Source organism: Oncorhynchus mykiss, chromosome 10 (assembly GCF_013265735.2).
Source record: "Oncorhynchus mykiss isolate Arlee chromosome 10, USDA_OmykA_1.1, whole genome shotgun sequence".
Lineage (NCBI taxonomy): Eukaryota > Metazoa > Chordata > Actinopteri > Salmoniformes > Salmonidae > Oncorhynchus > Oncorhynchus mykiss.
In genome coordinates this window covers 58,872,465-58,900,177 of record NC_048574.1, presented here as the reverse complement: position 1 = coordinate 58,900,177, position 27,713 = coordinate 58,872,465, and the positions used below count along the sequence as shown (strand labels likewise).

At 41.9% G+C, this 27,713-nt stretch overlaps 1 protein-coding gene across 5 annotated transcripts; it reads right to left on the bottom strand.

Moving 5' to 3' along the window:
- Positions 1 to 539: 539 nt before the first annotated feature.
- LOC110534375 (mucin-5AC) lies at positions 540 to 27,713 on the bottom strand. 5 transcript variants are annotated; one of them, XM_036933482.1, is made up of 15 exons: positions 27,579 to 27,713; positions 27,138 to 27,223; positions 13,679 to 14,064; positions 13,012 to 13,073; positions 12,653 to 12,813; positions 10,432 to 10,733; positions 9,766 to 9,827; positions 9,406 to 9,566; positions 7,037 to 7,485; positions 6,377 to 6,438; positions 6,018 to 6,178; positions 1,986 to 2,227; positions 1,783 to 1,844; positions 1,469 to 1,623; positions 540 to 1,111 (listed from the first exon to the last, which is right to left on the bottom strand). In XM_036933482.1, exons 2-15 carry the CDS (start codon positions 27,187 to 27,189, stop codon positions 1,011 to 1,013), a joined length of 2,418 nt encoding a protein of 805 aa, XP_036789377.1. In that variant the 5' UTR covers positions 27,190 to 27,223; positions 27,579 to 27,713; the 3' UTR covers positions 540 to 1,010. The 5 variants fall into 5 exon arrangements, with proteins under 5 accessions (XP_036789377.1, XP_036789378.1, XP_036789380.1 ...); XM_036933483.1 differs by having other exon boundaries at positions 10,432 to 10,730; XM_036933485.1 differs by having other exon boundaries at positions 10,432 to 10,712.

Sequence of the window (27,713 nt, the reverse complement as noted above, 5' to 3'; positions counted from 1 at the left end):
GACAAATCATCCATCCTTGGTATGGCTAAAATTTGAAGAAAAAAAAACACTTAACTTCGGAATTATATCATTTTCATTCTTTCATTACTTAATGTCAGGAAAATATACACAGTTTTTCACATGGAACGGATTCCATAATCACGGTGCCTTTTTTCGACTTCTGTAATTGTCACGCCCTGACCTTAGAGAGCCTTTTTATTCTCCATTTTGGATAGTTCAGGATGTGACTAGGGTAGGTACTCTAGTTTTTATTTTCTATGTTGGCCTGGTATGGTTCCCAATTGTTGTCTCTGATTGGGGATCATATTTAGGAAGCCTTTTCCCACCTGCTGTTTGTGGGATCTTGTTTTTGGTACTGTGCTGTTTAGCCCTACTAGACGTTACGTTTCGTATTTGTTGTTTTTTCGGTGTTCATTTAATAAATTAAAATGTACGCCTACCACGCCTTCCGGTCTTTCCATCGACGAACGTAACAGTAATAACGAGTAGATTTCTAGATTTGTTTGGGGCTTTTTAAAAAAAAAACTGACAAGTGAAAGTTCTTCCAAAGTTTCCTTTTTATTTTAATCAAATCAACAGTAAACACAAGGGATAATTGTATTAACGCAGACATATTCTCACAATAGCGATAATGGGTGATTTTGATGATTGGGATTATCTTCAGGTCGGGTTTCATTGTTGGCCCTTCCTTCATTAACTCCATATTGAAATTCAATCCACTAAAAAGGTTTACTCTATACACACACTCAATGTATTTTCAAACGTGCTCTACATCATATTTTACTATGGGCTATAACCAAACAAACGAAGTCTACTTACGCATCCATTCCTGTACAATAGGTTTAACATTACTTTAAAGAGCATCTAGGATTAAACTAATATAATTTCATTTGAATGATAGAGCTCTTTTCTCTTTGATGTGATGACTTCACATAACAACAGCTGATGGCTGGATCCTAATATGCATATGCTATAGACAAATTTCACTGGAAAAATGGTTTGTCCTGGTCTTAAAGTCTGTGCATTGCAGCAGACAGCAGCAGGAAAACCAGGGTCATTCCAAAAGAGGAGAACACACTGTTTACCACTGGAGACATGGATGAGCTGAGAACTGTGGATATAAAAATGGGATTCCCGTTAAAACACTTGAAACACATGTACAATTTATAATCATCATCACTATCTGAACACGAGTTGCCTGGGTGAGTTTAAGACAAAGGTGATGGAAAAGAACACTAGACATTAGTCCTTTCTGCCGTAATTGGTGTAAATGGTGACGTTTATTTAGGTTCAACTCTGTCCCTGTCTGACTTGTTATGTGTTGCTCTGAATAGAGTGACATTGTGCCACCTTATGTCAAGTGCATGGTATAGAGAAGTGACGCAGAATGAAGATGGGCAGCTATGATTGTGGTCAAATGTTGAGCGTGACATGTCAGAAATATCAGTAGGTGATGTGTTGAACTGACCGTTGACAACGATGGAGCTGGCATTGACACGGATATTTAAATTCCCGTTGTTGACTTCATCCACCAGAACCTTTTTCACCATATCAGCAGTGGGTGCAATCCCGTTACCAGTAAGTCCAAACTCCATTCTGCAGCTTGTGATGATGGAACCACGTCTGTGAATGCAAAACAAGGAACAAAGCTAAGGTAAAAAAAGTGGTACAGTCCCTTAAAAGTCAGAAAAAAACACTGGCTGAAGTAAATTGGAAAAATGACAATTTGTACATCTATTAGAAGAACACCCAGATCATTATTGAACTCAGACTGCCACTCACTTGAAACTCAACACAACAAGCTGAATGAAACTTCTAAAGACTTTGCGATAGACTGGCTCAATCTGAAAAGCAAACAGAGATGGTATGAAGACTTCAGGATCAAGACAGAAATCACAGACCTTAGAAGGTTCATAGCTGGGAAATTTGAAATCAACTAACGTTACAAACTCTATTTGCTGCTTGATTGCAAAAAATTACCTTACCTCGTTTTTTATAGTAGTAGCCCGATCCCGGAAAGCTTGTGAGGCGTTGTTTGAGAGAGTTTCGGTAAAGGTCTCATCTGAACTGAACTCTAGAAGCAAAACATTTGGGGCTGCGGTGGTCGTCGGGGCAACGGCAGCTGTAGTTGTTGTTGGTGCACGGGTGGTAGTTGTGGGAGCAGCTGTGGTAGTTAATGGGGCAGCTGTGGTTGTTGTGGGAGCTGCTGTCGTTGGATTAGCTAGGACTGAAAAACAAATCAATACATTCATATAATGAATCAACATCTGTATTTAATTTGAATGTATACCATTTCTAACATCTTGTGCATAATCTTTTTCTTTGTAGATACAAATTCCTTGCGGATTACCACACACAGTTTTGCAGCACAGTAGTGCATAATTGTATGTGTTGATGTGCCGTAGTCAGGGCTGCGCACAGGCCTTTCAGGGCAGACGTCCCAAATGTAATTTGTTTTTGTTTTTGCAACATCACACTCACTCATCATAGGAGGCATTTAGGACGTCTCCTAATGCGGATGGCTAAAATATCCTAATGACTATTTTGTATTGTTTTAGTGAGTATTTGTATTGTGGCTGTGTAATTGTCCCCTGTAAATAAACAAATACAATTAATGTTGCTGTGATCATTATAAAAATTCAGAAAACAAAACATATTTTAAATAGGTTTAAAGATTAAATTCTTGTTAAACCAACCACAGTGTCATATTTATAAAATGCTTTTCAGGGAAAGCATACCTAGCCCAGAACATACCTAGCCCAGAACAGTAACCAGCCAAGCAGAAGCCTTACAAAACTCAGAAATAGAGATAAAATGAATCCCTTACCTTTGATGATCTTCATATTGTGTTAATCAGAAGACATTAATTTACTCAATAAATGTTCCTTTTGTTCGATGAAGTCTCTTTATATCCAAAACACTTGTTAGCGCCGTTTTCTTCAGTAATCCACAGGCTCAAACTCAGTCAAAACAATCAGACAAAAAAATCCAAACTGTAGCCGTAAAGTTTATAGAAACATGTCAAACATTGTTTATATTCAACCATCAAGTTGTTTTTTAGCCTAAATGATCTATAATATTTCAACCGGACAATAACGTCGCCTATATACAGTGCCTTGCGAAAGTATTCGGCCCCCTTGAACTTTGCGACCTTTTGCCACATTTCAGGCTTCAAACATAAAGATATAAAACTGTATTTTTTTGTGAAGAATCAACAACAAGTGGGACACAATCATGAAGTGGAACGACATTTATTGAATATTTCAAACTTTTTTAACAAATCAAAAACTGAAAAATTGGGCGTGCAAAATTATTCAGCCCCTTTACTTTCAGTGCAGCAAACTCTCTCCAGAAGTTCAGTGAGGATCTCTGAATGATCCAATGTTGACCTAAATGACTAATGATGATAAATACAATCCACCTGTGTGTAATCAAGTCTCCATATAAATGCACCTGCACTGTGATAGTCTCAGAGGTCCGTTAAAAGCGCAGAGAGCATCATGAAGAACAAGGAACACACCAGGCATGTCCGAGATACTGTTGTGAAGAAGTTGAAAGACGGATTTGGATACAAAAATATTTCCCAAGCTTTAAACATCCCAAGGAGCACTGTGCAAGTGATAATATTGAAATGGGAGGAGTATCAGACCAATGCAAATCTACCAAGACAAAATTGAACTTTTTGGCAACAATGCAAGACGTAAAAGCAACACAGCTCATCACCTTGAACACACCATCCCCACTGTCAAACATGGTGGTGGCAGCATCATGGTTTGGGCCTGCTTTTCTTCAGCAGGGACAGGGAAGATGGTTAAAATTGATGGGAAGATGGATGGAGCCAAATACAGGACCATTCTGGAAGAAAACCTGATGGAGTCTGCAAAAGACCTGAGACTGGGACGGAGATTTGTCTTCCAACAAGACAATGATCCAAAACATAAAGCAAAATCTACAATGGAATGGTTCAAAAATAAACATATCCAGGTGTTAGATTGGCCAAGTCAAAGCCCAGACCTGAATCCAATCGAGAATATGTGGAAAGAACTGAAAACTGCTGTTCACAAATGCTCTCCATCCAACCTCACTGAGCTCGAGCTGTTTTGCAAGGAGGAATGGGAAAAAATGTCAGTCTCTCGATGTGCAAAACTGATAGAGACATACCCCAAGCGACTTACAGCTGTAATCGCAGCAAAAGGTGGCGCTACAAAGTATTAACTTAAGGGGGCTGAATAATTTTGCACGCCCAATTTTTCAATTTTTGATTTGTTAAAAAAGTTTGAAATATCCAATAAATGTCGTTCCACTTCATGATTGTGTCCCACTTGTTGTTGATTCTTCACAAAAAAATACAGTTTTATATCTTTTATGTTTGAAGCCTGAAATGTGGCAAAAGGTCGCAAAGTTCAAGGGGGCCGAATACTTTCGCAAGGCACTGTAAAAGGTAAGCAAGAAATGTACATGCGCCTGAAAAAACTCTGCGTCGCGTTAGGGTCCTCTCGTTCAGATTGGTCTTACCCCTCATTTATAAGAATACAAGCCTGAAACGATTTCTAAAGACTGTTGACATCTAGTGTAAGGCATAGAAACTGCAAATGGAGTCCTAAGTCAATGGATACTGTAATGGCATTGAATAGAAAACTGCAAAACCAAATAAATTCATTAAAAATCCTACAATGTGACTTTCTGGATTTTTTTTCTAATTTTGTCTGTCATAGTTGAAGTTTACCTATGTTGAAAATTACAGGCCTCTCATCTTTTTAAGTGGGAGAACTTGCACAATTGGTGGCTGACTAAATACTTTTTTGCCCCACTGTATATGCATATCATATCTTCTGGGCCTCAGTAGCAGGCCGTTAAATGTGGGCATGTTTTTCATTCAAAATTCCGAATGCTGCTCCCTACCCTAGAGAGGTTAAAGGGAAAAAAGGATTCTGCCAGTCCGTGGTGAGTAATTGCAGTTATTTATGGTCATAAGAGATGGTAGCAGCAACATTATGAACAAAATAAATAAAATAAGTTACAAACAAAGCAAAGAAACAAACATAAAAACACAACTGTTTAGGAATACGTAAAACGTCAGCCTTGTTCTCCGGCATCATCTTGATTTGAATGCACTACGGTTCTTTGAGGGCTCAACACTAAGTTAAGGACCATGGGACTGAACACCTCCCTCTGCAACTGGATCAAAGACTTCCTGACGGGCCGTCCCCAGGTGGTAGGGTAGGTAACAACACATTTGCCACTCTATCCCTCAACACGGGGGCCCCTCAGGGGTGCGTGCTCAGTCCCCTCCTGTACTCACTGTTAACTCATGACAGCACAGCAAGGCAAGACTACAACACCATCATTAAGTTTGCTGATAACACAACAGTGGTAGGCCTGATCAGCGACAATGATAAGGCAGTCTACAGGGAGGAGGTCAGAGACCAGAGATCCTGGCGGGTTGCATCACTGCCTGGTATTGCAACTGCTCGGCCTCCATCTGCAAGGCACTACAGAGGATAGCGCGTATGGCCTAGTACATCACTGGGGCAAATCTTCCTACCATCCAGGACTTCTATACCAGAAGGTGTCAAAGGAAGACCCTAAAAATTGTCAACGACTCCAGCCACCCTAGTCATAGACTGTTCTCTCTGCAACCACACAGCAAGCGGTACCAGAGCACCAAGTCTAGGTCCAAGAGGCTCCTAAATAGGTTCTACCAAGCCATAAGACTCCTGAACAGCTAATCAAATGGCTACCCAGACTATTAGCATTGAACCCACACCTGGACCATAGCTGCTATTCTCTGTTATTATCTAAAACTCTACCTAAATTACCTTAACACCGGTGCCCCTGCACATTGTCTCTGTACCGGATTTGAATTTGATATTCCACGGATAAGGGCAGTGTCAAGGCACTCCACGATGTGTCGTGCTTAAGAACAGCCAATAGCCGTGGAATATTAGCCATATACCACACCCTCCCGTGCCTTATTGCTTATTAAATGTATAATGTTGAAGTGTGCAAGAACTGACCAGTAATATTGAAATTGGTTGAGATGTTGATACTCAAACTTCCATTGGTGATCGCAGCCTTCAGAGTAGTAGCCACAGCATCAGCAAAAGGTGTGGTCGCATTAGCAGTTGTGTTAACGGCAGCAAACTCCAGCTGGGCGTCTGTGATGATGGAACCCCTCCTGGGATGACAAAACAAGGCATAGACCGAATATTTTATTTTTATTATTAGTTTGGTGGTTGTTGATAGCAGTAAACTGTTGTACTAGCTATTTAAAACTGTTTAATGGTAATATTGATTTAGAAATAAATTACACTACGTATACAAAAGGTTTATAAATGTTACTGACTTTCTATACTGAGTGTTACAGCTTACTGACCTGAAACCCAACACAATCATTCTTATGAAGTTTGGGAAATGTGCCTTAAACAGAGGCTCAAGCTGAAAAACAAAAATTATAAAGAGTGATTCAGTGACATGTGAGACAGTAAATACTGATATGAATATGAAAATATTGTTCTATTTGCTCAAAACAAATCCCAGAGCAACATTTCTCCATTATCCATAATAGCTAGCATTGACTAAACAACATTCCTCTAATTAATGGGCAACTCATCCGCCTGGTAGAGGATATTTTTCAAGAAATTCTAAAAATGTAAAACAATATTTCAATAACTTCATTATTCTAAAATGCTGTTTTAGAGGTTAACAACATTTTACAGTCTTGTGATTTCCCATGTTATGCACAATTGGTAATGTTATCTGTGATAAATGATATTCTGTTTTAGCAAACTTTCACTTCCTGCTATGAATGTTTGAATGTGTGTTTAAAAAATGCAGGAGTCTTATAATGAAATCCACATGATCATTTCACTAAAAGTAATTTGTTGAGATTATCAAAATGTGCCAAACAAAATTGAAATTTAATTTGAAATTGATTGTCAAAGCAAGCTCAATGGCCCAGATGAGCTGCCTTTAATTTAAATCATTACTGTGGATACCTGGTCCTTTCCTATTGCATGGTAAACGAGGATCTTACCGCTTTAATTGTCTTCATTACCAGACTCTGGAACAAAGGTGAAGAGGTATTTGTCAGAGCAGGACTGAAAACATCATCTGATCTGAATACCAGCTTCAAAACAAATGCTGGCGAGGGTGTTGTAGTTGGAGCTGCTGTGGTTGTAGTGGGGGCAGCTGTGGTTGTTTTGGGGACAGCTGTGGTTGCAGTGTTGGCAGCTGTGGTTGTAGTGGGGGCAGCTGTGGTGATATTGTTGGCAGCTGTGGTGATATTTTTGGCAGCTTTTGTTGTGGTTTTGGCAGATGTATATGTAGTGTTGGCAGCTGTGGCTGTTTTGGGGACAGCTGTGGTTGTAGTGTTGGCAGCTGTGGTTGTGGTTTTGACAGCTGTGGTTGTTGTAGGTACAGGTGTGGTTGTTTTTTTTGCATTTCCAGTTGTGGTGGGAGATGCTGCGGATGGAGTCGGTTTTACTGAAAAACAGTGAATGCATGTATTTAATGAATCAACATCTGTAATACATTTTCGTGTACACCATCTCGTGCATAATATTTTCTTAGTAGAACACTAATTTCTTGCTGATTACAACACACATTGTTGCAGCATAGTGTTGCAATCTTGTGGTGCTTTCGGAATGTATTCTGACCCCTTGACTTTTTCCCGATTTTGTTACATTTCAGCCTTATTCTAAAATGGATTACATAGTTTTCCCCCCACCATCAATCTACACACAATACCTCAAAATGACAAAGTAAAAACATGTTCTTAAAAATGTTTGCAAATGTATAAAAATAATAATAATTGAAATATCACATTTACAGAGGTATTCAGACCCTTACACAGTACTTTGTTGAAGCACCTCAGGCAGAAACTACAGCCTCGCTTCTTCTTGGATATGACGCTACAAGCTTGGAACACCTGTATTTTGGGAGTTTCTCCCATTCTTCTCTGCAGATCCTCTAATGCCTGTAAGGTTAGATGGGGAGCTTTGCTCTACAGCTATTTTCAGGTCTCCCAGAGATGTTCGATCGGGTTCAAGACCGGGCTCTGGCTGGGCCACTCAAGGACATACAGAGACTTGTCCCGAAGTCACTCCTGCATTGTCTTGGCTTTGTGCTAATGGTTGTTGTCCTGTTGGAGGGTGCACCTTCGTCCCAGTGTGAGGTCCTGAGTGCTCTGGACAAGGTTTTCATCAAGGATCTCTCTCTAGTTTGCGGCGTTAAACTTTCTGTCGATCCTGACTAGTCTTCCAGTCCCTGTTGCTGAAAAACATCTCCACAGCATGATGCTGCCACCACCTTGCTTCACCTTAATGATGGTGCCAGGTTTCCTCCCGACGTGACGCTTGGCGTTCAGGCTCCAATGCCATCATTCAGTTTGCTGATGATACAACAGTGGTAGGCCTGATCACAGACAACGATGTGACAGCCTATAGGGAGGAGGTCAGAGACCTGACCGTGTTTTGCAATGACACAAGCTCTCCCTCATCGTGATCAAGACAAAGGACATGATTATGGACGACAGGAATAGGAGGACCGAGCCCGCCACCATTCTCATCGACGGGGCAGTAGTGTAAGCTGGTATAGAGCTTCAAGTTCCTTGGTGGCCACATCACCAACAAACTAACATGGTCCAAGAACACCAAGACAGTCGTGAAGAGGGCACGACAAAACCTATTCCCCCTCAGGAGACTGACAAGATTTGGTATGGGTCCTCAGATCCTCAAAAGGTTTAAAAGCTGCACCATTGAGAGTATCCTGACGGGTTGCATCACTGCCTGGTATGGCAACGGCTCTGCCTCCATCCGAAAGGCATTACAGAGGATAATGCGAACAGCCCAGTACATCACTGGGGCCAAGCTTCCTGCCATCCAGGACCTCTATACCAGGTTGTGTCAAAGGAATACCCTAAAAATTGTCAAAGACTCCAGCCACCCTAGTCATAGACGGTTCTCTTTGCTACCGCATGGCAAGCGGTATGGAGCGCCAAGTCTAGATCCAAGAGGCTCCTAAATAGCTTCTACCCCCAAGCCATAAGACTCCTGAACAGCAAATCTAATGGCTACCCAGACTTCTACCATTGCCCCCACCCCTGGAACAATGCTTCTATTCTCTGTTATTATCTATAACTCTACCCACATTTACATATTACCTCAACACCGGTGCCCCTGCACATTGACCCTGTACCGGCGCCTTACAACATTTCACTGTATGGCACATGTGACAAATGCACTTTGATTTGAATTTGATATACCACAGATAAGGGCAGTGTCAAGGCACTCCACGATGCGTCGTGCTTAAGAACAGCCCTTAGCCGTGGTATATTAGCCATATACCACACCCCCTTGTGCCTTATTGCTTAAATGTATAGTGTTAAAGTGTGCAAGAACTGACCAGTAATCTTGAAAATGGCTGAGATGTTGATACTCAAACTTCCATTGGTGATCGCAGCCTTCAGAGTAGTAGCCACAGCATCAGCAAAAGGTGTGGTCGCATTAGCAGTTGTGTTAACGGCAGCAAACTCCAGCTGGGTGTCTGTGATGATGGAACCACTCCTGGGATGACAAAACAAGGCATAGACCGAATATTTTATTTTTTATAATTAGTTTGATGGTTGTTGATAGCAGTAAACTGTTGTACTAGCTATTTAAAACTGTTTAATGGTAATATTGATTTAGAAATAAATTACACTACGTATACAAAAGGTTTATAAATGTTACTGACTTTGTATACTGAGTGTTACAGCTTACTGACCTGAAACCCAACACAATCATTCTTATGAAGTTTGGGAAATGTGTCTTAAACAGAGGCTCAAGCTGAAAAACAAAAATTATAAAGAGTGATTCAGTGACATGTGGCAGACAGTAAATACTGATATGAATATGAAAATATTGTTCTATTTGCCCAAAACAAATCCCAGAGCAACATGTCTCCGTTATCCATAATAGCTAGCATTGACTAAACAGCATTCCTCTAATTAATAGGCAACTCATCCGCCTGGTAGAGGATATTTTTCAAGAAATTCAAAAAATATAAAACAATATTTCAATAACTTCATTATTCTAAAATGCTGTTTTAAAGGTCAACAACATTTTATAGTCTTGTGATTTCCCATGTTATGCACAATTGGTACTGTTGTCTGTGATAAAATATTCTGTTTAGCAAACTTTCACTTCCTGGTATGAATTTTAGAATGTGTGTTTAAAAAATACAGGGTTCCTATAATGAAATCCACATGATCATTTCACTAAAAGTAATTTGTTGAGATTATCAAAATGTGCCAAACAAAATTCCTATTTTTAATTTAATTTGAAATTGGTTGTCAAAGCAAGCTCAATGGCCCAGATGAGCTGCCTTTAATTTAAATCATTACTGTGGATACCTGGTACTTTCCTATTGCATGGTAAACGAGGATCTTACCGCTTGAATTGTCTTCGTTACAAGACTCTGGAACAAAGGTGAAGAGGTATTTGTCAGAGCAGGACTGAAAACATCATCTGATCTGAATTCCAGGTCAAAAATAACTGGGGGCGAGGGAGTTGTAGTTGGAGCAGCTGTGGTTGTTTTGGGGGCAGCTGCTGTTGTAGTTTTTGCAGCTGTGGTTGTAGCGTTGGCAACTGTGGCTGTTGTGGGGACCACTGTGGTTGTAGTGTTGGCAGATGTGGCTGTTGCTGTTGAATTTCCAGTTGTGGTGGGAGCTGCTGTGGATGGAGAAGGTTCTACTGAAAAACAGTGAATGCATTTATATAATGAACCAATATCTGTATTACATTTCCGTGTACACCATTTTCGTGCATAATATTTTCTCAGTGGAAAACAAATTTCTTGCTGATTACAACACATATTGTTGCAGCATAGCGTTGCAATCTTGTGGTGCTTTCGGAAAGTATTCAGACCCCTTGACTTTTTCCCGATTTTGTTACATTTCAGCCTTTGTCTAAAATGGATTACATAGTTTTCCCCACACGATTTATCTACACACAACACCCCATAATGACGAAGTAAAAACATGTTCTTAAAAATGTTTGCAAATGTATTAAATTTTTTTTTTTTAAATATTACATTTACAGAAGTATTCAGACCCTTACTCAGTACTTTGTTGAAGCACCTCAGGCAGAAAATACAGCCTTGCTTTGTCTTGGATATGACGCTACAAGCTTGGAACACCTGTATTTGGGGAGTTTCTCCCATTCTTCTCTGCAGATCCTCTAAAGCTCTGTACGGTTAGTTGGGGAGCTTTGCTCTACAGCTATTTTCAGGTCTCCCAGAGATGTTCGATCGGTTTCAAGACCGGGCTCTGGCTGGGCCACTCAAGCACATACAGAGACATGTCCCGAAGCCACTCCTGCATTGTCTTGGCTTTGTGCTAAGGGTCGTTGTCCTGTTGGAGGGTGAACCTTCGTACCAGTGTGAAGTCCTGAGTGCTCTGGAGAAGGTTTTCATCAAGGATCTCTCTCTAGTTTGCGGCGTTCAACTTTCTGTCGATCCTGACTGGTCTTCCAGTCCCTGTCGCTGAAAAACATCCCCACAATATGATGCTGCCACCACCTTGCTTCACCTAAGGGATGGTGCCAAGTTTACTCCCGACGTGACGCTTGACATTCAGGCTCCAATACCATCATTCAGTTTGCTGATGATACAACAGTGGTAGGCCTGATCACCGACAACAATGAGACAGCCTATAGGGAGGAGGTCAGAGACCTGACAGTGTTGTGCAATGACAAACCTCTCCCTCAACGTGATCAACGCAAAGGAGATGATTATGGACGACAGGAATAGGAGGACCGAGCCCGCCCCCATTCTCATCGACGGGGCTGTAGTGGAGCAGGTTGAGAGCTTCAAGTTCCTTGGTGTCCACATCACCAACAAACTAACATGGTCCAAGAACACCAAGACAGTCGTGAAGAGGGCACGACAAAGCCTATTCCCCCTCAGGAGACTGGCAAGATTTGGTATGGGTCCTCAGATCCTCAAAAGGTTTAACAGCTGCACCAGTGAGAGCATCCTGACGGGTTGCATCACTGCCTAGTATGGCAACTGCTCGGCCTCCATCCGCAAGGCACGACAGAGGATAGTGCGTAAAGCCCAGTACATCACTGGGGCCAAGCTTCCTGCCATCCAGGACCTCTATACCAGGCGGTGTCAAAGGAATACCCTAAAAATTTTCAAAGACTCCAGCCACCCTAGTCATAGACGGTTCTCTTTGCTGCCGCATGGCAAGCGGCATGGAGTGCCAAGTCTAGATCCAAGAGGCTCCTAAATAGCTTCTACCCCCAAGCCATAAGACTCCTGAACAGCAAATTGAATAGCTACCCAGACTGTTAGCATTGCCCCCACCCCTGGAACAATTCTGCTATTCTCTGTTATTATCTATAACTCTACCTACATTTACATATTACCTCAACACTGGTGCCCCTGCACATTGACTCTGTACCGGCGCCTTACAGCATTTCACTGTATGGCGCATGTGACAAATGCAATTTGATTTGAATTTGATATACCACAGATAAGGGCAGTGTCAAGGCACTCCACGATGCGTTGTTCTTAAGAACAGCCCTTAGCCGTGGTATACTAGCCATATACCACACCCCCTCGTGCCTTATTGCTTAAATGCATAATGTTGAAGTGTGCAAGAACTGACCAGTAATCTTGAAATTGGCTGAGATGTTGATACTCAAACTTCCATTGGTGATCGCAGCCTTCAGAGTAGTAGCCACTGCATCAGCAAAAGGTGTGGTCGCATTAGCAGTTGTGTTAGCGGCAGCAAACTCCAGCTGGGCGTCTGTGATGATGGAACCCCTCCTGGGATGACAAAACAAGGCATAGACCGAATATTTTATTTTTATTATTAGTTTGGTGGTTGTTGATAGCAGTAAACTGTTGTACTGGCTATTTAACACTGTTTAATGGTAATACTGATTTAGAAATAAATTACACTGGGTATACAAAAGGCTTATAAATGTTACTGACTTGGTATATTGAGTGTTACAGCTTACTGACCTGAAACCCACCACAATCATTCTTATGAAGTTTGGGAAATTTTCCTTAAACAGAGGCTCAAGCTGAAAAACAAAAATTATAAAGAGTGATTCAGTGACATGTGAGACAGTAAATACTGATATGAATATGAAAATATTGTTCTATTTGTCCAAAACAAATCCCAGAGCAACATTTCTCCATTATCCATAAAAGCTAGCATTGACTAAACAGCATTCCTCTAATTAATGGGCAACTCATCCGCCTGGTAGAGGATATTTTTCAAGAAATTCTAAAAAATATAAAACAATATTTCAATAACTTCATTATTCTAAAATGCTGTTTTAGAGGTCAACAACATTTTATAGTCTTGTGATTTCCCATGTTATGCACAATTGGTACTGTTGTCTGTGATAAATTATATTCTGTTTAGCAAACTTTCACTTCATGGTATGAATTTTTGAATGTGTGTTTAAAAAATACAGGGTTCCTATAATGAAATCCACATGATAATTTCACTAAAAGTAATTTGTTGAGATTATCAAAATGTGCCAAACAAAATTCCTATTTTTAATTTAATTTGAAATTGGTTGTTAAAGCAAGCTCAGTGGCCCAGATTAGCTGCCTTTAATTTAAATCATTACTGTAGATACCTGGTACTTTCCTATTGCATGGTAAACGAGGATCTTACCGCTTGAATTGTCTTCGTTACAAGACTCTGGAACAAAGGTGAAGAGGTATTTGTCAGAGCAGGACTGAAAACATCATCTGAGCTGAATACCAGGTCCAAAACAACTGGGGGCGAGGGCGTTGTAGATGGAGCGGCTGTGGTTGTTGTGGGGGCAGCTGTGGCTTCTGTGGGGACAGCTGTGGTTGTAGTGTTGGCAAATGTGGTGATATTGTTGGCAGATGTGGATGTAGTGTTGGCAGCTGTGGCTGTTGTGGGGACAGCTGTGGTTGTAGTGTTGGCAGATCTGGTGATATTGTTGGCAGCTGTGATTGTGGTGTTGGCAGCTGTGGCTGTTGTTGTTGCATTTCCAGTTGTTGTGGGAGCTGCTGGGGATGCAGTAGGTTCTACTGAAAAACAGTGAATGCATTTATATAATGAACCAATATCTGTATTACATTTGTGTAATAATCTCGTGCATAATATTTTTTCAGTAGAAAACTAATTTCTTGCTGATGACAACACACATTGGTGCAGCATAGTGTTGAAATCTTATGGTGCTTCTGGAAAGTATTCAGACCCCTTGACTTTTTCCAGATTTTGTTACATTTCAGCCTTTGTCTAAAATGGATTACATAGTTTTCCCCACGCAATATTTCTACACACAACACCCATAATGACGAAGTAAAAACATGTTCTTAAAAATGTTTGCAAATGTATTAAAAATAAAATAAAAAAATATCACATTTACAAAAGTATTCAGACCCTTACTCAGTACTTTGTTGAAGCACCTCAGGCAGAAAATACAGCCTCGCGTCTTCTTGGATATGACGCTACAAGCTTGGAACACCTGTATTTGGGGAGTTTCTCCCATTCTTCTCTGCAGATCCTCTAAAGCCCTGTCAGGTTAGATGGGGAACTTCGCTCTACAGCTATTTTCAGGTTTCCCAGAGATGTTCGATCGGGTTCAAGACCGGGCTCTGGCTAGGCCACTCAAGGACATACAGAGACTTGTCCTGAAGCCACTCCTGCATTGTCTTAGCTTTTTGCTTTGGGTCGTTTTCCTGTTGGAGGGTGAACCTTCGTCCCAGTGTGAGGTCCTGAGTGCTCTGGAAAAGGTTTTCATCAAGGATCTCTCTCTAGTTTGCGGCATTAATCTTTCTGTCGATCCTGACTAGTCTTCCAGTCCCTGCAACTGAAAAATGTCCCCACAGCATGATGCTGCCACCACTTGCTTCACCTAAGGGATGGTGCCAGGTTTCCTCCAGACGTGACGCTTGGCATTCAGGCTCCAATACCATCATTCAGTTTGCTGATGATACAACAGTGGTAGGCCTGATAGCCGACAACGATGAGACAGCCTATAGGGAGGAGGTCAGAGACCTGACCGTGTTGTGCAATGACTCAACCTCTCCCTCAATGTGATCAAGACAAAGGAGATGATTATGGACGACAGGAATAGGAGGACCGAGCCCTCCCCCATTCTCATCGACGGGGCTGTAGTGGAGCAGGTTGAGAGCTTCAAGTTCCTTGGTGTCCACATCAGCAACAAACTAACATGGTCCAAGCACACCAAGACAGTCGTGAAGAGGGCGCGACAAAACCTATTCCCCCTCAGGAGACAGACAAGATTTGGTATGGATCCTCAGATCCTCAAAAGTTTTAACAGCTGCACCATTGAGAGCATCCTGACGGGTTGCATCACTGCCTGGTATGGCAACTGCTCGGCCTCCATCCGCAAGACACTACAGAGGATAGTGCGTACGACCGAGTACATCGCTGGGGCCATGCTCCCTGCCATCCAGGACCTATATACTAGGCAATGTCAGAGGAAAGACCAAAAAAATGTCAGACTCCAGTACTTCATAGACTGTTCTCTCTGCTACCGCATGGCATGCAGTCTACGACCAATAGGCTCCTTAACAGATTCTACCCCCATTCCATAAGACTGCTGAACAATTTATCAAGTGGCCACCCGGACTATTTATATTGACACTGATTTAATGTTGTCATAATTTACATCAATGGGGAAATTGACCCTGTCAGTACATAACTCACTCGTAGCAGGCCTACCAATGGTCAGAGAAGGATAATCTCACTCACTAGCACTGCAGGGTCTCTGGTCATCAGCTTGGTTTGATGGGAGAGAAGGAGGAGGAGATGGAGAGCCAGTGCTCTCACTAGATGAACTGTGACTATTCTCGTGGAGAGGAAGAGGAGCAAGGCCACTGCCATTGCTGTCATTGCTGGCAGTGAGGTATCTGTTGGGATTGGGGGGCTGCTATCGAAAGCTGCTGCAGAAGTACTAGCTTCTTCCACATGCAATGGTGTTGCGTCAGTCGAGGACGAGGTGGCTTCGCTGACTGGTCTGAATGATCTTCGATAGTTTGGTACGAGCTTAATCAGATAATACTTTTTCTTGCCATTTTTGTGCACCACTTGGTCTCGCCTTTTGTTTATCCATCTCACTCTCCGTATCCGAGTCCGACCTGCTGATCCAATTTACTTAAAAAAAAACTTGATAGCCAATTAAGTGAGGAGGCCGGGGCTGAGCAAGAGGCCAATTAGATGCATGGCAATGATAGGCCTATTGTCTCTGATGCACCTACTACCCATGTAGATTATTGAAAAACACAACTTCCTACGTATAAAATAAAAAGGTTTATGAATTACTTTTTGGAGGGTTACTTTCAAAATGATTTACAGCAGAACGGCAGAGTTATGTCTTAAGTGTAAAACTAATAATTACTCAATATCCCTGTTTTCTGGGGATGCTATGAAGTCCAACAATTATGGGCGGAGCTAGAAAGTTGACTATCAGAAGTATTACATTGTAAACTTACTTTTAATCTGTTTGTCTACATATTTCAAGACATGGCATATGGGGATATAGTGAGATACCCAATGGGCTGGACGATTCTCTTCTCATCACTCATTTTGTCACGTTCTGACCTTAGTTATTTTGTTATGTCTTTGTTTTAGTATGGTCAGGGCGTGAGTTGGGTGGGCGGTCTATGTTCTTTTTCTATGATCTGGTATTTCTGTGTTTGGCCTGGTATGGTTCTCAATCAGAGGCAGCTGTGTATCGTTGTCCCTGATTGAGAACCATACTTCGGCAGCCTGTTTTCACCCTTGAGTTGTGGATGATTGTTTTCTGTTGAGTGTTTGTATCTGCACCAGACAGAACTGTTTCTGGTTTCGTTCGCTCACTTTGTTGTTTTTGTTCTGTGTTCATTTACTTTATTAAAACGATGGACACTTACGACGTTGCACATTGGTCCTCACCTCATTCCAACGACGATCGTTACACATTTCAAGAAAACGTTAGACTAAAAACTTGGAAATCAATCAATCCGCCATCATTAACACAATGTAAAATCAAATGATTAGTATTAAAATATTGAAAAAGCATGGTTGACAGAGGAAAAACAAATCTGTGCAATTTAAGGCCATGTGGCTAACAATAATGCAGGCACTAGGGATGGGGGTGTGAGCATACACGTCTGGGCTGATGAAATGTAGTCATTGTTTGTGTGCTTATGTAAGTTGTTTTTCGTATGAATACATTTGTATCTGGAGTGAAACAAGCTGTATGAAACAAAAAAATATTTATTTATAAAAGAAAATAGACATAGATGACGGGCGCATGGGCCCGGCCTTGCAGGGGATGCGGGAGTGTCCGGTCTGCTAGTGGTTAGGGCTAGGGCTGTGAGTGACATCTGCAGAATGGTTGAGACTAGAAAGACAATTCACATTTGGGATCGTTCAGCAGAAGCTCTCGATGAACGCAAGATTACAGCTGACCATGTGAAATGAACTCTTTACAGCGAGAACAAGGCCTTTCTTCCATAGAAAAGCATTCCCTACATCCCTTACATATCCATGACGCCCCGTGGACTCGATTGAGCTAGCTAACTGTCTTTTCACAAAATCCATTCTGACTGTATAGGGATTGCCTGTGTTAAGGTTCAGCTTCTGTGGAAATAGGAGGTGACTTAATTCATTCTCGACATGGTCCTTCATTCTCTCCCTGAGGTTACACAAAAATACTGTCTTCCATCGTCTGTAGAACAGTCAATTCTTAACGTAAAGACTCAAATTCGGTACATTTTTAAAAGGTGTCCCCAGGAAGTCATACATTCAATATCAGCTTCCTGTGATTATAGGAAGTGAGTTAATTGGGGGTCATTGGAACAGTTTTGAGGGGTTAAAAAGGTTGAACCTTTCCAAATCACCAGCATATGACAATTTAAGTCAATCAGGCCGAAAAAATTTACAGTGGGGCAAAAAATAACACAATAAACAAACTGCCTTGTTAGAATTAATTCTGAAGAGAATATCAGTCAAATATTTTGAGAAGATCTTGAAACTTGAAACTGCCTGTCTGTCGGGGTATTTGGTATTTGGAATTTTATTAGGATCCCCTTTAGCTGTTGCAAAAGTAGCAGCTACTCTTCCTGGGGTCGACACAAAACATGAAACATAATAAAGAATGACATAATGCAGAACATCATTAGACAAGAACAGCTCAAGGACAGAACTACGTAAAAAAAAAATGAAGGCACACGTAGCCTACATATCAATGCATACACACAAACTATCTAGGACAAATAAGGGAGAGGCGTTGTGCCCGCGAGGTGTTGCTTTGTCTGTTTTTTGAAACCAGATTTGATGTATATTTGAGCAATACGAGATGGAAGGAAGTTCCATGCACGTTTCCTTGAATTTGTTCTGGATTTGGGGACTGTGAAAAGAACCCTGGTGGCATGTCTGGTGGGTTAAGTGTGTGTGTGTCAGAGCTGTGTGTAAGTTGACTATGCAAAAACAATCTCAACATATTCATGTTTCTTATCAAAAGAAGAAGTGATGCAGTCAGTCTCTCCTCAACTCTTAGCCTAGAGAGACTGATGTGCATAGTACTTATAACAGCCCTCTGATTACAATAAAAAGCAACTGTAGCCTGTAGAACTTGCTTTTTTGAGTACGGTGTCAAAAAAGCAGAGAATCTCTTTATTACGGCCATCTTTACAACCATTCTATCTACAGTTGAAGTCGGAAGTTTACATATACACAATTTGGAGTCATTTTGCAACCACTCCACAAATTTCTTGTTACCAACTAACGTTTTGGCAAGTCGGTTAGGACATCTACTTTGTGCATGACACAAGTCATTTTTCCAACAATTGTTTACAGACAGATTATTTCACTTATAATTCAAAGTATCACAATTCCAGTGGGTGAGAAGTTTACATGCACAAAGTTGACTGTGCCCTTTACAGCTTGGAAAATACTATAAAATTATTTCATGGCTTTAGAAGCTTCTTATAGGCTAATTTACATAATTTGAGTCAATTGGAGGAGTACCTGTGGATGTATTTCAAGGCCTACCTTCAAACTCAGTGCCTCTTTGCTTGACATCAATGTGAAATTCAAAAGAAATCAGCCAAGACCAATTCTGGTTCATCCTTGGAAGCAATTTCCAAACGCCTGAAGGTACCATGTTCATCTGTACAAACAATAGTATGCAAGTATAAACACCATGGGACCACGCAGCCGTCATACCGCTCAGGAAGGAGATGCGTTCTGTCTCCTAGAGATGAATGCACACTGTTGTGAAAAGTGAAAATCCATCCCAGAACAACAGCAACAAACCTTGTGAACATGCTGGAGGAAACAAGTACAAATGTATCTATATCCACAGTAAAACAAGTTCTATATCAACATAGCCTGAAATGCCACTAAGCAAGGAAGATGCAACTGCTCCAAAACCGCTATAAAAAAGACAGACTACGGTATGCAACTGCACATGGGGACAAAGATCATACTATTTGGAGAAATGTCCTCTGGTCTGATGAAACAAAAATAGCACTGTTTGGCCATAATGACCATTGTTATGTTTGGAGGAAAAAGGGGAGGCTTACAAGCCGAATAACACCATTCCAACCATGAAGCACAGGGGTGGCAGCATCATGTTGTGGGGTTGCTTTGCTGCAGGAGGGACTGGTGCACTTCACAAAATAGATGGCATCATGAGGCTGGAAAATTATGTGGATATATTGAAGCAACACCTCAAGACATTAGTCAGGAAGTTAAAGCTTGGTCGCAAATGGGTCTTCCAAATGGACAATGACCACAAGCATACTTCCAAAGTTGTGGCAAAACGGCTTAACGACAACAAAGTCAATGTACAGTCGTGGCCAAAAGTTTTGAGAATTACACAAATATACATTTTCACAAAGTCTGCTGCAGCAGTTTGTATGATGGCAATTTGCATATACTCCAGAATGTTATGAAGAGTGATCGGATGAATTGCAATTCATTGCAAAGTCCCTCTTTGCCATGCAAATGAACTGAATCCCCCAAAAACATTTCCACTGATTTCAGCCCTGCCACAAAAGAACCAGCTGACATCATGTCAGTGATTCTCTCGTTAACACAGGTGTGAGTGTTGACGAGGACAAGGCTGGAAATCACTCTGTCATGCTGATTGAGTTCAAATAACAGAATGGAAGCTTTAAAAGGAGGGTGGTGCTTGGAAACATTGTTCTTCCTCTGTCAACCATGGTTACCTGCAAGGAAACAGGTGACGTTATCATTGCTTTGAGCAAAAAGGGCTTCACATGCAAGGAATTTGCTGCCAGTAAGATTGCACCTAAATCAACCAATTATCAGATCATCAAGAACTTCAAGGAGAGCGGTTCAATTGTTGTGAAGAAGGCTTCAGGGTGCCTAAGAAAGTCCAGCAAGAGCCAAGACCATCTCCTAAAGTTGATTCAGCTGCGGGATCGGGGCTGAGAGCTTGCTCAGGAATAGCAGCATGCAGGTGTGAGTGCATCTGCATGCACAGTGAGGCGAAGACTTTTGGAGGATGGCCTGGTATCAAGAAGGGCAGCAAAGAAGCCACTTCTCTCCAGGAAAACATCAGGGACAGACTAATATTCTACAAAAGGTACAGGGATTGGACTGCTGAGGACTGGGGTAAAGTAATTTTCTCTGATGAATCCCCTTTCCGATTGTTTGGGGCATCCGGAAAAAAGCTTGTCTGGAGAAGACAAGGTGAGCACTATCATCAGTCCTGTGTCATGCCAATAGTAAAGCATCCTGAGACCATTCATGTGTGGGGTTGCTTCTCAGCCAAGGGAGTGGGCTCACTCACAATTTTGCCCAAGAACACTGCCATGAATAAAGAATGGTACCAACACATCCTCCGAGAGCAACTTCTACCACTGAAGCAGCAAACTTTGTGAAAATTTATATTTGTGTCATTCTCAAAACTTTCTGCCACGACTGTATTGGAGTGGCCATCACAAAGCCCTGACCTCAATCCTATAGAAAATGTGTGTGCAGAACTTAAAAAGCGTGTGCGAGCAAGGAGGCCTACATGACTCAGTTTCACCAGCTCTGTCAGGAGGAATGGGCCAAAATTCACCCAACGTATTTTGGGAAGCTTGTGGAAGGCTACCCGAAACGTTTAACCCAAGTTAAACAATTTAAAGTCAATGCTATCAAATACTAATTTAGTGTATGTAAACTTCTGACCCACTGGGAATGTGATGAAATAAATAAAAGCTGAAATAAATCATTCTCTCTACTAGTATTCTGACATTCTTAAAATGAAGTGGTGATCCTAACTGACCAATTGTTTTTATTAGGATAAAATGTAAGGAATTGTGAAAAACTGGGTTTAAATGTATTTGGCTAAGGTGTATGTAAACGTCTGACTTCAACTGTATATGTTTTGACCATGACAGTTTACATTCTATGATAACGTCAAGTAATTTAGTCTCCTCAACTTGTTCAACAGCCACAACATTCATTAGCAGATTCAGCTGAGGTCTAGCACCTAACGAATGATTTGTACCAAATACAATGCTCTTAGTTTTAGAGATGTTCAGGACCAGTTTATTACTGGCCACCCATTCCAAAACAGACTACAACTAGGGTAGGGGGCACTATTTTCACCTCCGGATGAAAAGTGTGCCCAAAGTAAACTGCCTGCTACTCAGGCCCAGAAGCTAGGATATGCCTAATTAGTAGATTTGGATAGAAAACAATCCAAAGTTTCTTAAACTGTTAAAAAAATGTCTGTGAGTATAACAGAACTGAAATGGTAGGCAAAAACCTGATAATAATTTTTTATGTTTGTAGTTTTCCATTGACTGCCTATACAGATTCCAATGACTTAGGACTCAAATTGCACTTCATATGGCTTCCACTAGATGCCAACAGACATTAGAAATTGTTTCAGGCTTGTATTCTGAAAATTGAGGGACTAAGCCCACTCTGAATGAGGTTTTTCATGCGTGCGACCGAGAGCGCACCTTTCTTTTATATTGACAAATCTTTTGTCCGGTTGAAATATTATTGATTATTATGACTAAAAACAATCCGAGGATTGATTATAAACATCGTTTGACATGTTTCTACGAACTTTACTGATACTTTTCGGATTTTTCATCTGCCTGTTGTGACTGCCTTTGAGCCTGTGGAATACTGAACAATACTGAACGTGCGAACAAAACTGAGGTTTTTGGATATAAAGAGGGACTTTATAGAACAAAACAAACATTTATTGAGTAAATGGGAGTCTTGTGAGTGCAACCATGTGAAGATCATCAAAGGTAAGTGATTCATTTTATCGTTATTTCTGACTTGTGTAACGCCTCTACTTGTGATGTCCTTGTGATACTGTAATTCTTGTTCTTTGTTGATATGAACCCGCAACCAGTCAAAATCTATTGAGCAGTCAGTACTGTTAATAAATGGAAAGCACAATGTTCAGGGCCATACAGTTTGTCCATTGTACAGTATACAGCCTACAATGCACTGTACTACAGTATCCATTCTCAGACTTTCTCCTTCCCACGTTCAACAACCTGTGTGCTCTCTGAAATGGCTTATATTGGTTGTGTCGCATGATTTGAAACAGGTTAAATCAATTTTGAGTGGTTGTGTTCAATCAATGACATACAGTGGGGCAAGAAAGTATTTAGTCAGCCACCAATTGTGCAAGTTCTCCCACTTAAAAATATGAGAGAGGCCTATAATTTGTATCATATGTAAAATGTTTTCTGTAAGTCTTCACAAGGTCTTCACACACTGTTGCTGGTATTTTGGCCCATTCCTCCATGCAGATCTCCTTTAGAGCAGTGATGTTTTGGGGCTGTTGCTGGGCAACATGGACTTTCAACTGCCTCCAAAGATTTTCTATGGGGTTGAGATCTGGAGACTGGCTAGGCCACTCGAGGATCTTGAAATGCTTCTTACGAAGCCACTCCTTCGTTGCCCAGGCGGTGTGTTTGGGATCATTGTCATGCTGAAAGACCCAGCCAAGTTTCATCTTCAATGCCCTTGCTGATGGAAGGAGGTTTTCACTAAAAATCTCACGATACATGGCCCCATTCATTCTTCCCTTTACACGGATCAGTCGTCCTGGTCCCTTTGCAGAAAAACAGCCCCAAAGCATTATGTTTCCACCCCCATGCTTCACAGTAGTTATGGTATTCTTTGGATGCAACTCAGCATTCTTTGTCCTCCAAACACGACGAGTTGAGGTTCTATTTTGGTTTCATCTGACCATATGACATTCTCCCAATCTTCTTCTGGATCATCCAAATGCTCTCTAGCAAACTTCAGACAGGCCTGGACATGTACTGGCTTAAGCAGGGGGACACGTCTGGCACTGCAGGATTTGAGTCCCTGGCAGCGTAGTGTGTTACTGATGGTAGGCTTTGTTACTTTGGTCCCAGCTCTCTGCAGGTCATTCACTAGGTCCCCCTGTGTGGTTCTGGCATTTTTGCTCACCGTTCTTGTGATCATTTTGAACCCACGGGGTGAGATTTTGCGTGGAGCCCCAGATCGAGGGAGATTATCAGTGGTCTTGTATGTCTTCCAATTCCTAATAATTGCTCCCACAGTTGATTTCTTCAAACCAAGCTGCTTACCTATTGCAGATTCAGTCTTCCCAGCCGGCTGCAGGTCTACAATTTTGTTTCTGGTGTCCTTTGACAGCTCTTTTGTCTTGGCCATAGTGGAGTTTGGATTGTGACTGTTTGATGTTGTGGACAGGTGTCTTTTATACTGATAACAAGTTCAAACAGGTGCCATTAATACAGGTAACGAGTGGAGGACAGAGGAGCCTCTTAAAGAAGAAGTTACAGGTCTGTGAGAGCCAGAAATCTTGCTTGTTTGTAGGTGACCAAATACTTATTTTCCACCATCCTTTGCAAGTAAATTCATAAAAAATCCTACAATGTGATTTTCTGGATATATTTTTTTCTCATTTTGTCTGTCATATTTGAAGTGTACCTATGATGAAAATTACAGGCCTCTCTTGCACAATTGGTGGCTGACTAAATACTTTTTTGCCCCACTGTATGTTCCCTATTTGTATTTGATTGTGGCCACTTGTGTTTACCAGTATGGATGACATGTGCATTAGAGCGCAGAATGTGTTTTGAGAATGAGAATGTGTTTAGAGTTTTGGTAAAAAAGTCTAAGTGAGATCTGGAAATTGTGTTTTACCATGTGAAATGGTTTAAGGTATTGACAACAGTCTGCATAATTAGCTCAATGAGTCCAGGCAACTGAGAACTTTGTTCAGCCAATGGGTTTTAGTTTTTTAGCAATTGAGAAAAACTGTAATGTCAGTGGCAGGTCACTTGTAAAAATAGAAAAGAGTTTGACATTAGAGAAGATTCCATTGAATAGAACCCTTTGAGTTCTATTAGATAGATAGCGCTGAATCCACAATATGGCAGAGGTTGAAAAAATATCTGAGAGAGAGAGAGAGATAATAGAGAGAGAACGAGAACAGCTATAACAACCAAAAGACATGTCTGTCTGTGAGTGGATATGTCTGCCTGCCTGGCAGTCTGTCAGTCGGTCAGTCTGTCTATCTGTCTGTCCTGGGAGGAGGGTGAGAGAAGGGGTAGAGTGAGGGAGGGGGAGAGGGGAGTGAGAGAGCATAGAGAGTGAGAGAGAAAGGACAAAGAGGGTGAAGGGGATGAAAGAAGGGGGAGGGAGAGAGAAGAGAAGGAGGGGGATAACTATGAGGTAGAGAGTTAGAGAGATAGAGAGAGGGAGAGGAGGGATTATAGAAGAGAGTGTGAGAGAGAGAACTGAGAGAACAGAGAGAGAACAGATATGAAAACCGACAGACATGTCTGCCTGTCTATCTGCTTGATATATGTCTGTCTGTCTGTCTTGTTTGTTTACACTTTGCAGCATTATTACTAACTTTTTTGCTTTGAATACAATGTATTGACTTATGCAGCATACAACATGTCACACCCTGATCTATTTCACCTGTCTTGTGCTTGTCTCCACCCCCCAGAAGGTGTCTCCCATTTTCCCCCATTATCTCCACATTTTCTGGTGGTCTGTTGCAGGTTCGTCTTGTCTTGTCAAGTCTTACCAGCATGTTTTCCCGTTTTCCAGTATCTCTAGTTTCTCTTTTCTAGTCCTCCCAGTTTTGACCATTCTGCCTGCCCTGACCCTGAGCCTGCCTGACGTCCTGTACCTGTCGGAATCTGACCTAGTTATGAATTACGAATCTCTGCCTGTCCTCAACCTGCCCTTTGCCTGCCCCGTGTTATTATAAATTATCTGAGAACTGAACCATCCACCTCCTGTGTCTGCATCTGGGTCATATCCTGAGTTGTGATAGTATGAACTGGCAATGACTGACCCAGCAGACTCAGACCAGCTCCACAACGCTGTCTCCGTCCAAGGAGTTGCCATTGGTGGACACGAGGAAGTACTTCAAGATCTTATGGAAAGAACGCAGACCTTGGTGGAATGTCACGACCACGCTTTCATCACATTGCTGGAGCAATTCCATAGGTTATCTACTAAGCAGCAAGCGACAACAGTAACCCCCCCGACTGTCAGTTACCCCTCTACCAACAGCACTTCTCCCCAATATACCCCGGCTTCCCGAGAACCCCGCTTACCTCCTCCGGAGCACTACGCTGGAGATCCAGCCGGGTGTATCTCTCCTAATGTTCTCTCATCTTTGAGCTGCAGCCCTCTTTGTTTCCCTCGGTTCGCTCAAGGAAAGCGTACATGATAATGCTGATATCTGGGAGGGCTCTCACCTGGGCAGTGGTGGTGTGGGAGCAACAATCCACCGTTTGCCTCAGTCTGGAGGAGTTTGTGGCGGAGGTTAGAAAGGTGTTTGATTCTCCATTGTCCAGGAGAGAGGCTGATCGTCAGCTACTGCAACTGAGTCAAGACTCCCGTAGTGCGGCAGACTACGAAGTAGATTTTCGCACTTTGGCCACCGAGAGTGCCTGTAACCCGGAAGCTCTGTTCGACACGTTCATGCATGGATTATTGGAGGTGGTTAAAGACGTGCTTTCAGCCGGGGAGCCTCCCATGGATCTCAACTCGCTCATAGCATTGACCATACGGATTGATGGGCGGCTACGGGAACGTAGGAGGGAGAGGAAATCTGCTCCCGGTCACACTCGCTCATCCACAGCACCCACCTCGCCTCCAAGGAATCCCGGAAGATCCCGGGAGAAGCCGATGTCACCCGCGATCCCTCGGAAATCACAGAGGGCTCTCGACTCACTTCCTCTGTAGCCCATACAACTGGGCACGGCCAGACCTCCTCCTGCTGAATGCTTAACGAGAAGTTCCCCAAGAACACAGTGGCCTACATCATTCTTAAATGGAAGAAGTTTGGAACCACCAAGACTCCTCCTAGAGCTGGCTGCCCAGCCTAACAGTAATCGGGGGAGAAGGGCCTTGGTCAGGGAGGTGACCAAGAACCCAATGTTAGCTCTGAGAGAGCTCCATAGTTCCTCTGTGGAGATGGGAGAACCTTCCAGAAGGACAAACATCTCTGTAGCACTCCACCTTTCAGGCCTTTATAGTACAGTGGCCAGACGGAAGCCGCTAATCAGGAAAAGGTCCACAACAGCCTACTTGGAGTATGCCACAAGGCACCTTAAAGACTCTCAGAACATGAGAAACAAGATTATCTAGTCTGTTAAAACCAAGACTGAACTCTGTGGCCTGAATGCCAAGCTTCACGTCTGGAGGGAACCTGGCACCATCCCTACGGTGAATTATGGTGGTGGCCGCATCTTGTTGTGGGGATGTTTTTCATTGGCAGGGACTGGGAGGCTAATCAGGATTGAGGGAAAGAAGAACGGAGCAAAGTACATAGAGATAGAGATACATGTTGAAAACCTACTCTAGAGCTCTCAGGACCTCAGAGTGGGGCGATAGTTCACCTTCCAACAGGACTGTGATATTTCAGTTTTATTTTGAACAAAATCGCAATAAAATATACAGTAATTCACCAGTAACAACTATTTAATTGACATTGACAGGGATTGGCAATAACAATATTGATGACACAGTAACTTTCAACACCATCAACTTGTTTTGATGTCATTGCCGTCACACAGGAGACAGAGGAGATGCATTACATGGCTCCTCAAGAGAGGAGTAAATAACAGGAGAAACTTACCAGGAACAACTGCATAGAAGCAGAGAACTGCTGTCAAAATCTTCCAATACATGTCACCTTTTAATGCTACCGCTACCTGGAAACACCTACAAATGAGTAGAGAACAAATTGAAGAGTTGGAAGCAAATTATCAAATAAAATATTATAGGACCAGACAATTAAAAGGAAGATTTGTGGAATTTGATCACTGAAATAACCAGCCAATATTGTATTTTAAATGTAGTTTTAAAAAAAAATGTTATCGATGTTGGCTAATTTAACAATCTAGGTGATTTGAAAGTGTAAAATCAATCAACACATGCATCGGTAGTCAGAAGTGTTCATATGCTTGACTGCCTATAGTCAAACCAAAGAGCAGACCAACTCTCATGCATTCAGGTGTGTGAGAAGAGACTATTAATGTTCAATCAAAGAACAGATATCATGACATCCATCACTCACCTTTAGAAATATAACTATGTTTACCACGTAGAGGAGTCCTGTTACTTTCTTTCCACAATAGAATGATAATGAATTGACTGATTTCTAGATGTAGAATTATCTGCCTCGCAGCCAAATAACAACTAACTTGGGAGT